This window comes from Chrysochloris asiatica, unplaced genomic scaffold (genome assembly GCF_000296735.1).
Source record: "Chrysochloris asiatica unplaced genomic scaffold, ChrAsi1.0 scaffold00021, whole genome shotgun sequence".
Lineage (NCBI taxonomy): Eukaryota > Metazoa > Chordata > Mammalia > Afrosoricida > Chrysochloridae > Chrysochloris > Chrysochloris asiatica.
In genome coordinates, this window is record NW_006408539.1 from 15,237,016 (window position 1) to 15,248,193 (window position 11,178).

At 39.3% G+C, this 11,178-nt stretch overlaps 1 protein-coding gene across 1 annotated transcript in view; it reads right to left on the reverse strand.

The window, feature by feature from the left end:
- PIGN (phosphatidylinositol glycan anchor biosynthesis, class N) overlaps nt 1–11,178 on the reverse strand; it is a 104,776-nt gene that overhangs the window by 21,295 nt on the left and 72,303 nt on the right. Inside the window, exons 19-23 of the mRNA XM_006837576.1 lie at nt 9,671–9,773; nt 4,913–5,015; nt 2,558–2,644; nt 1,485–1,540; nt 1,158–1,233 (exon numbers count right to left, since the gene is read on the reverse strand). Of these exons, the coding sequence (XP_006837639.1) occupies nt 1,158–1,233; nt 1,485–1,540; nt 2,558–2,644; nt 4,913–5,015; nt 9,671–9,773 (425 nt within the window). The remainder of the gene's footprint in view (nt 1–1,157; nt 1,234–1,484; nt 1,541–2,557; nt 2,645–4,912; nt 5,016–9,670; nt 9,774–11,178) is intronic.

Below are 11,178 nucleotides of genomic sequence, written 5' to 3' on the forward strand. Positions count from 1 at the left end.
AAACTTACATTTGTGTTAGTGTGGTAACAAAAAGTAGATATTGATCCTAATGAAACAGATATATTCTTTAGCAATAATTACTCGTGTGATCTCAACAGCAAGCCATCAGATTTTAGGCAGGGATTGTTTATCTGTTTAAGCAAATAGATACTAACTACACAAAACGAACTAGGCACTATGGCAAATACAATATGGAAGAGGAGCCCTAATAGATTACAAGCTGGGCTGTAACTGCAAGGTCAGCAGTTCAAATCTACCAGCCACTCTGTGGGAGAAAGATGAGGCTTTCTGCTCCCGTAAAGATTTACAACCTCAGAAACCCTATACAGGGTCTGTGTGAGTCAGAACTGACTCTACAGAACACAATCACCAACCACAATATGGTCAAGTCAGGTGGAGGAAACCAGACTAGCATTGTGACCCAAGAGATAAAGGAGAAGGCTGTGAATTCCGTTCCACGGGAGAGTCTGAATCCTAGAAAGCAGAGAGTGTGCTATCATCTTCTTTGTACCCTCAGCACCCAGTCTGGGGCCAGCACATCACAGCAGGTAAGCATCAATGACACTGGAAGAACGAAGAGACTCAGTCTAGGGGCAATGGATCAGGAGCAAAGACTGGGAGCTAAGAACATGTTGGCCATCTCATGGATGGGGAACATGAGTTCAGAGAGCCTTAGAATCTTTTGGAACACTGTCATTTTGATCACAGCTTCCCATAGGCTTTTGTTGCTATCTTTAAGTACCATCAAGATAGTTCCAACCCACCGCAATCCTGTATAGGGTTCCCAAGGAGCGGCTGGTGGGTTTGAACCACTGACCTTGTGGCTAACAGTCCAGTGCTTATCCTACAGTGCCACACTAGGACTGCCCCTTTAGGCTTTAGTCACTCTCTGGGACTAAGATAAAATCTGTATTCTTCTGAAGTCCAAAGGGCGTAAGAATAAACAGAGAGACTAACTGCATGCTGAGGCCAGTCAGTCTCATCTCCAAGCAGGGCTGTCAATGCCAAGTCTGAGATGCTATCGCATTCCATAGTTGTTTATCTCTGTCACAATGACTTCATGATCTTAATAGCACAAAGCATTACGTAATCTTTATGTCACCACAGTTCATAATCTTAATCAATCACCCTCTTAATCAAAACAGTAAGAAACTAACCTTCCACATCATCAGGGCTCCCATCATAAAAGGACTGAACACCGTCAGAAAGCAATAGACAGACGCAAGGTCAAAGCTAAGGAGTCATAACATGAAGACAAAGGACGTTAGAATCCACACTGCCATTGTTCTAAAAAGGGTGCTTAACTTTCTGAAATCGAGTCAGACCAAGACACAAGCACACACCTTATCAGGGATATTATGAAGTCACTCAAAAGATGAAGTGGATCTGGGTGTACCAACAGGTAACAACCTCCAAATGACATCATCCAATTTGCATATATTTGAATTAATGTAAATAAGTATGCTGTATTCATTCAAAATTACCTGTTAATAGATGCTATATTTCCAGTTCCAAAAAATGCTGTCACTAGGAAGAAAACCTAAATAGAGTCAAGGAAATGCCAAAACTAGTCAAAATTGATAACAAATTGCTTTTCCATTTTAAAAAAGACACGCCAACTCTTTCTTTTTTACCTTTACATTTGGTCAGAAAATTATTGTCAATGAAGGTTCTCTTGTATCTCCTTGTGTAGGAGCCACACTGAAGAATGCTGCAGTGAGGACTCTGAGGCCTGGGCAGTTGTATCCACTTGGTCACTAGTGACCTCGGGCAGGTTACCAACGTTCTTTCTCTACAGGGAGAGCGGAACCACTGCTATGGCCGGTTAGTGTGCCTACCGAACCATGTAATCCACGTGTGAGAGTTTTTGGAAGGGTCAGAAAGAAATAAGATAGCACATTTAAAAATAGTTCGACGGGAAATGGGACATAAAAAAAAATGCTGAAAATGTAAATGTTGAATTTATATTTGTATTAGTACAGTAACAAAAGGTTTAGATAGTAATCCTGTTGGTATCTAAGAATTTACTGCTAATCCTTAACATACTGCCTGGCCCAATGAAAGGGTTCAATACATGTTAGTCATTTTATTCTTATACACACACGAAAGTGGTATAAGACACACTAACAAGGCAATATGAATCATAAAAACCTTCCAATGGAAAAGTAGCATTTCAGTTGGTGAGATTAGCCTTAAAAATATTCATAGATACTTTCATTCAACCAATCAACTACACAACTAACATTTATTGTCCAACATACCTCAGTGACAGAGCTAGGAGACTATGATGAATAGCGGTATGGAGAAGCAGTGGAGAGGGATTTTAAGGTAACCGACCAGTGGGAAAGTACGTGGTACATCCAAAGAACGGCAAGTCGGTGATTAAAGCTCAGTGTTTATAGAAGGATATAGTCAAGTATTAAGCAATAAATATTGATTGGTGGAACTTTAACGAAAAGCCACAAACTTTGGGCAGAACTACTTTCTCTGTCTTCTTATTCCATTAAATGAGAAGCAGCCGTTCCTTGTATTTAAACAAAGTCCCAGTGAAGGATACCAAGAAAAAGGCCCTGCGGATGTCATCCAGACCGAGCTGTCGAAACTGAGTTATATCCGTGTTACAGGAAAATTCGATACTGGTCAACTGTGAGAAAACAAGGAAAACATTAGTACTCAATAACAGCTGGCTGACTTCTACACTCAAAGGAAAAAGTACAGTCTAAGTCACAGTGGCTAGAAAGACACCTCATGCCAACAAATCAATCTTTTTCTGTAGCTTAATTACACCTAAGTAAAACCTGCCAAAAGGTAAAATATGTTTTTCATAATAAATTGATCACGGTTGTTATAATACTGCTGCATGTGTAAGAAAAGTAAAAATTTAGCTTTTTCTTGTGATAGCTAAGGGAGTTCCTATTAATCCCCTACATAATTCTTCCTTATGCAAAGATTCAGAGGTCTCCAAGTGCACTGAGCTTCTCTAAATAAAGTTTTGAAAAGTGTGAAAAAATAAAAAGTAAATCTTTCTTTTTTCTACTGTTAACTCTTATTGGCAGAGAAACTCTTTTCTTTCTATAAAAAAAACTAAACACTCTTATCTTTGGTAAAACAGAAAGCTACTCAGTTCTAACAAGGCGGGTACACTGCTTGCTTAATCCATTGTTGTGAAAAGAAAAATCCTGGGTGAGTTTAAAGGGAGACTGGACCCGTTACCCACACCACAGGAGACCTGGAGATCTGCTCTCAGAAAGACTACAGCCTAGGAGACCCTATGGACAGTTTCTCTGTCATGGGAACACCACGAGTTCCAACTGACAAAACAGCACATGACAAGGTGCTGGGATACTTTGTTGCTCTTTTCTTGGGAAAGATCATTTGTATGAGGTTGAAAACAGAATTTAAAAGTGACACAATGAATCTACCAAAATATTTAATATTAAAGATAATTTCTCTTTAAAATCTGATCAAAATTGCTTTTTACATATTGTTTTAATATTCCAAGACTGAAAGTTTTTTAACTATTTAATAAACTTCATTAAGTTTCTTATTAATTTTTATAAATTATGAATTATACAAACCTTAACTAGATTTAGCTAAGGATGGATAACATATGAAGCCATTTTTTTTTTTTTAACAATAATTCAGTTTATCTGACTTAGTAAATTTATAAATATTCTATCACCAATTCCTCACAACTTACAGTTCTAAACAAACAAAAAAAGACCAAGAGATATCAATTTTACTGTCTACCATAATATGACAAAAGTATCCTTGAATTACGGTTTAAATACCATGGACCGCTAGAACAACAAGCAAATCTGTGTCGGGAAAAGTACAGCCAGAGTGCTCCTTAGAAGCCAGGTTGGCCAGACTTTGTCTCTCAGACTCGGAACATATTATCAGGAGGGACCAGTCACTGAAGAAGGACCTCAAGTTTGGTAAAGTGGAGGGTCAGTGGAAAAGAGGAAGACCTCCAGTCAGACAGATTGACAAAGTGGCAGCATCACTGGGCTCAAATTTAAGGATTGCAAGGATGGTGCAAGATCAGGCAGTGTTTCATTCTATTGTGCATAATGTCCCTGTGAGTCAGAACTGACTCAATGGAACCGATCAACAACAGCCCTTAAAATCAGGTTGGGTTTTAACCAATTCAAAGTATACTTCTGAGCCAAGATCCAAAGTGTGAACCAAAGGCACACTTACTGATGTGACAAAATAAGTATTTTAAAGTAAGTGACTAAAGCCAAATCCTGACTGCAAGTCGATTACGTCTCCTACTGACCCTGTTGGACAGGGTGGTACTGCCCCTTAGAGTATCTGAGACTGTAAACCTTCACAGGAACAGGCAGTGACATCTTTCTTTCTAGAAGCGGCTGATGACTTCAAGCCACTGACCTTCTGGTAAGCAACCCAACTCTTGACCACTGTGCTACCAAGGTTCCTGAAAGACGTCATTGTTGTTGTTGTTGTTAAGTGCCACACTAGGAATTTATGTCACCTTATGATCAAATTCATAAATTCTGATAACATGAATATCCGCTAAAATAAACTGAATGAAGGAACTGGATGCGAAAATCAGGGAATCCTATGAAGAGCTTCCTTTCTTCCTCATTTCTTCATCCGTACTGATGTGTTTTGTGTCAGTGTCTCTCCCAGGTGATTACTAAGAAAAGTTCAATTTCTATTTTGGCCCCCAAATAATAAAAGTATGCTTTCTGTGATATGTGAAAATATTCCTTACAAATTAACTGTTTAACTTAATTGCCACTGACATAAAATTCATTCAACTTTCTTAAACACTGTAAAGTTTTAAGAAGAAAATATTTTAAATGAAATAACACTGCAACTTCTTCATAGACACAGAATGTCCTACTATTGCCAAGTAAACTAGAGAATATTTTCAATAAGTTACCTTCTGTTTGCAGGAAACGCCAGACTGCTGTCGAGTTTCTTGTTCTATCTGTATCCAGACAAACATCAAGCATGATAAGACTAGGGGAAAAAGAGCTTCATACCTACATGTAGGAGGGAGGGAGAGGAAATGGAAAAAATGAAGCAAATAAAAATGGTGATTTTATACTGTCAAAATCTTGAAGATACTTCTAAATCAAACTACCACAAAATTTTAAATTTCCTACATTTTCCAGAAGAGAGCAAAAAAGAAAATTTACATCTAAATCTCAAGTTTAATGCTAAACTTTTTTTTTTTTCTTAATTTATTAAATCTTGAGATCATCACATATTTAAAATAGTACGGGTTCAAAAATCATTCATAAAGTAAAGGACAGACATGTACACAAAAGAAAGACAACACAGGGAGGAAGACAATTCAATGCCTAAACTAAAAGAACTATGTGTAGAAGAGGTAGAGGAACATGTCAAATCAAAACCTTTAAAGGTACAATAGACCAAAATGTCAACAGGAGGGGTAGGTCTAATAACTGATTCTTCCATTATCTCTACTTTCTAAAATGTAATTATAATTAAAAGTCATTTAAAAGCAAAGGTTTAGAATGCCTGAATCTTGGCCTTTCTTTAAAGCTTTTCTCAAAACCCAGCTCACCTGCTCAGTCTTCTCTTTATTACACACCTCACAACTTCACTAATTTACAATAGCCTCACTGTTCCATTCTGTAACTGTCTAGCACAGTAAAAACAGCCTTTATTTTATAGCATCTTGCAACTATGTTATATGTGTATGGTACGCTCATTGTACATACAGATGCAAAAGAAAAAAAACAATTGTTAACTGAATAAAGAAAATGTCATGTTAGAATAAGCACATGGGGACCTTGACTTTTAACATATTTGCTTACATATATACACACACACACATACACACACATATATATATATACACATACATATATATATAATTATATTCTAATGCAATAGAATGTAAATTTTATAGTTCTACAAATAGTACTACAGATTTATTTTCTTTCAATAAACTATGAAAACTATCTTGTAAAATGGAGGTGGGAAAATCAGACAATCTTCCTAAGAGATTTGATCTTTCCAGACAATCAATACCTTGTATACTGTCTGCATACTGCCAAAATAAATAACCTGAGATACCAATCAAATGTAATCTGGCCTCTTAGAGTATATAATTAAACCTTACTAAACAAGCACCCGGCTGCGAGCCGCAAGGTCAGCAGTTCGAAACTACCAGCGGTTCTGCGGGAGAAAGATGAGGCAGTCTGCTCCCGTAAAGACTTAAAGCCTCGGAAACCCTGTGTAGGGTCGCTATGAGTCGGAACCGACTCCACGGCACACAACAACAACAACAAACAAGGACCTGGAGTCCTGGGGTGGCACTGTGGGCTAATGTGTCAGACTGCAAAGTCATTTGAACTGCAAGGTCGGTGGTGGTTCAAGCTCACCAACTGCTCCTTGAAACTGTATACAGGGTCTCTATGGGTCGGAATCCACTCAACAGCACTTAACAACAATAATAAACGAGGGCCCGGAGCCCTGGTGTAGTGCTGCAGGATAATGCACTGGACCACAAGGTCGGTTTGAACTGCAAAGCCAGAGGTTCAAACCCACCAGCCGCTCCTTGGAAACCCCATACAGGGTCACTATGAGTCAGCACCTATTCAAAGGCAGTTAGCAACAATAACAAACAAGGATCTGTGCAAACTGAATAGGGCTGGAAAAGTATCCAGCTTTATACAGTTAGATAAGCAAATCGTTAATGCAACCAAAATTTCAAAGGGAAATGGTTAACCAACTTTAAAGAACAAACTATTTTCAAGTATTATAATAACTTCCATTTACATAAAAATAATCAAGCGCTGATTAACAATGAATCTCCTGTCTTCACTAAATCAAGGATGCATTTGTTAGGGTTACTGCTGTTGTAATTCTGAAAAATAATAAATCTGCATTCCACTCATTTAAACAGACATGGCCCCACATCACCCACTGTGCTGCTGAACTGTCAAAGGTGGCCTATGTCTGGTAAAATTATTTGACACTAAGAAAAATGTACCAAGTGAAATGATACAACTGCTGCTTCAAGTTACTACCGCTGGTCAGTGGTTTTGTAAAGCTAAACCTACTTTCTGATAGTGACTAGATCTCATGATACATTTATTAATAAGGTCATGTCCAACATTAACATTTGAATTTTGTCCAGACTTGTGACAATGAAATTGATGAGTTAAAACATTATAATGATGCTGTTGTTGTTAGATGCTGTTGAGTCAGGTGTACACCCTCACAATTGCTGTTATGTTTGAGACCATTGTTGCAAACACTGTGTCAATCCATCTCATTGAGGGTCCCCTCTTTTTCACTGACCCTCTACTTCGCCAAGCATGATGGCCTTCTCCAGGGGTTGGTCCCTCCTGAAGAAAGTCTAAAGCAAATTTGACGAAATGTCACCATCTTGGTTTCTAAGGAGCACCCTGGCAGTACTTCCTCCAGGACAGGTTGATTCAGTTTTCTGGCAGTCCAGGGCACACTCGTTAGTCTTCACCAACACCACAACTCAAATGCATCAATTCTTCTTCAGCTTTCCTTATTCGCTGCCCAGCTTCCGCATGCATATGAGGAAACTGAAAACACTAGAACACCTACTCCCTAATGTAAGTTCCGTGACTAACTCACTGTACTTTACCAAATATTTTTTCTAGTCAAAAATACCCTTCCTTCATTCCTTTCTTCTATCCCTCCCCCTCTATCTTTTTTCTTTCTTTCTCAGAGAATCAGACATGTTGCCAGGTTTGTTAGATTTTAAAATCTAGTGTGTTGCTGTGGGTTAATGAGCTGGACTACAAGGTCGGTTTAAATCACAAGGTTAGCAGTTCAAGCTCACCAGTCACTCCTTGGGAACTATACTGGGTTGCTATGAGTTTGAACCAACTCAACGGCACTTAACAACAGCAACAACATATATTCCTTTTAATATGGTTATTACTTTATAAATGTGAAGATTCAAAAAAGAAACAAGTTTTCTCTCATAAGGTGACTGTGTAGAAGTTAGCACACATTTCTGGACCCTCTCACACATATATTTCCTTAAGCTATCCCCTGGGTAGGATGATCTCCTAAGGAAACCCACGTGTCCTCCAAAATGGTGCGCTAGAACAGAAATAAGCTTATCAACTGGTCCCTTATCTAGACTAAAAATGTGAGCATGTTCTAATTCATATGTACACTGAAGGTGGATCTTAATAAACCAAAAGAATTCACCGTGAAATCCCAGCAGTCTTTACTGGGGTAAAGGGTTTAAGGCCTCAGGATGTTAACCACATTTAAGAGCAGCTGGGTGCTCATAAACGTCAAGCTTTATTTGAAAGGTCAAAGTTCAAAATCTCAAAGCAAGCCCATTTTAATACTTTACTAGGTAACTCATGAGAACTTTCATAGTGCTTCCATCACATCTTCATAGGTTTGTCCCGGATCTGGTTATTTAAGGAGAGGGGAGGGGAGTTATGTCAAGAGGGAAGGACATACAGGACCTCCCTGGGGACTAGAACACCTGGGCTTCTTCTACTACAAGAAGATTTGGAGCAATGTTTGAGCGCTTGGGTGCTAACGGAAAGGTTGGGGGTTCCATAGGTGAAAGCCCTGCCCAGTAGCTCCATAGGTATAAGACCTAGAGAACTGCTTCCATCAAGATTACAGCCTATGACACCCTATGGGGCAGTTCTCATCTGTCACACGGGGTTGCTCTGAGTCAGAATCGACTTGACGGCACTTAACAATACATATGGGACAAGATTTTAAGAGTATACCTTAAATCCTGAATTAGGACAACTAAGTTTTTCTAACAGTGAACTCAAGTCTTAGGCACAAATGGTTTTACAAAATAAAAAAGATTGAGAATAATCTGTTGATATCACAATGATTAATTTCCTGGTTTTAGTCTAATATGGACCAAGATATGCTGTATTTCCGTCAAAACCTGAACTATGTATTTCAACCTTCTGTACCACCCAGGGTTTGTTATATTCCTCACCCTCATACAGTTCATGCAGGGATGAAGGAACATTCAAAAGCAAGCACAGAACTGCTCAGAGTTAATGGTGGGGATACACCTCTGCCTTCACTGAAGCCTGGGGCAATGCTTTGGGGTCTGCCTCAATCAAGCTTGTTTTGTTTTAAGAAAATGTCAATAGTGAATAAAAATGCGGTCTTTAACTTTGAGGAAAACATTCTCAAAGTTCCTCAAATCAAAGGAGAATTAGTATTATGATACATACAAGAGTAAAAACAGAAACAGATAGAAAATTAAATGCAAAGAAGACCGAACAAATCAAAGCCATAATCTAAAGTACATGAAAGGAATGCGACACAAACGAAAATCATTCAAAGTCTTAGTGTGAAACTTAAAATGACTTACTGCATCATCAATCAAAGTTTTCTGACACAGTAGTAAAATGACATTCTAGATTATTCAGGAAATAAATGGAAAGACACAGACAACAAGCAATACTGTGAAAATGATAAGGAAACCTGGAAGATTATGGGCTGTCATGTACAATTCTTCCAGAAGAAAAACCTTTTACTTTTCTTATAGAAATAAACACTTGTAATTTATTTCTCAAGACTTACTAAAACGTGTTACATTTCTATAGGTTAAATACTGGTAGAGAAAATTCCAAATTACCATTTTAAACTTGCTACTTTTAAATCAAAGGTTTTATAAAGAGTATACCCTGTGCTCAGTAGCAGGTAGGTTGGCATCAAGGAAGCAAAGATGCTGAACAGCCGCTGGAAGAGACTCGTGGGACTCAGCAGTGGTACGACCAAGGAGGAACCTGCAACAAAGCAGAGCAGCCCTGCGTCAGTGGACAGGCACCAAGGAGCTACTCGGGATTCCCTTCAGAGACCTGATGAGGCACTGGGTTACCAGCTGGGCTGCGAGCCACATCAGCGGTTCAAACCCATCAGCCACTCCCCAGGAGAAAGATGAGGCTTTCTGCTCCCGTAAAGATTTACAGCCTTGGAAACACTACACAGGGTCGCTATGAGTCGGAACCAACTCCATAGCATACCACCACCACCACCACCACGGTCCCTTCACATGAACTATATTTGCCTTAATCATTTCTGTACAAAATCGGACACTGGACATTTTTAATTAAAACTACATTTCATTACTTTAATTATCTTTTGGTTTAACTCAGATTTTCCCAATTTTGATTCAGCCTCTTTCACTATAATAATATTCACTCCTAAATGAATACTTCATAGTTTTCTAATGGAATATTTATTACTCAAAATTCACCAACTCTTCCCTTAATTACGCATTTAAATCTAACTTTAATGATAACTCACTCCCCAGAAATTGATGGTTCCCAAGTCTCCCTATGGTTACTTTTATGTTTCAACTTGGCTGGGCTACATGAGCCGCCAGTTCCTTCAGGAGAAGCTAGTCTAGGCACTGCTGTGAACGTATCTGAAGATGTGGTTGACATGTGGTTGGCTTTCAGTCAAGGAGACCACCCTCCAAACTGTGGGTGGGTTTCATCTAATCAGTTGAAGGCTTTTAGAGCAAAAACCCCCATTTCCAGAGAAGGAGAAATTCTGCCTCAAGATGCGGCATCACCTCCTGCCCTATGGATTCCGGGCTTGTTAGCCCCCCTAGTCACAAGAAGTCCGGTACTTAGCATCAGTCAGTCTCTCCCTCCCTCGGTCTCCCTGCTGTTGGCTTCGGTTTCTCGAAAGAACCCTGACTGACTAATGAAAGCAGAGAGCTAGAAATAGAGCGGGCGATGACTGGCATGGTGGCACTGACAAGCCAGTCGTGGACGTCATACTTCTGGACTCACGGAAAGAACGAAACCCCTGCTTCAGTTAATCCACTACTGTGTGGGTTTTCTGTTATTTGTAATATAGAGCAAACCTGAGATTAGGATCAATGTTTATTTGTGTTCCTGGAAGAGGTGATAAACTCACTGGTCTATAAGATATCTCAGCAGGCTGGAGGGATGTTAGAGAGGACCCTGCCTGAGACAGGAGGTATTTGGCTTATTGGACTCCTCCCAACTCTAAACTAACAATGGAGCCTCCAAGACTCAACCTCTCTGGCTCACTTACCCTCCTCTGTAAAATCAGGAAGTTGATCTTAGTCACCTTCCCAACCAATCCTGTTGTTCAGTTGGTGTTGACTCATGGTGACACTGTAGGACAGAGCAGACTGCCCCATAGGGTTTCCAGGCT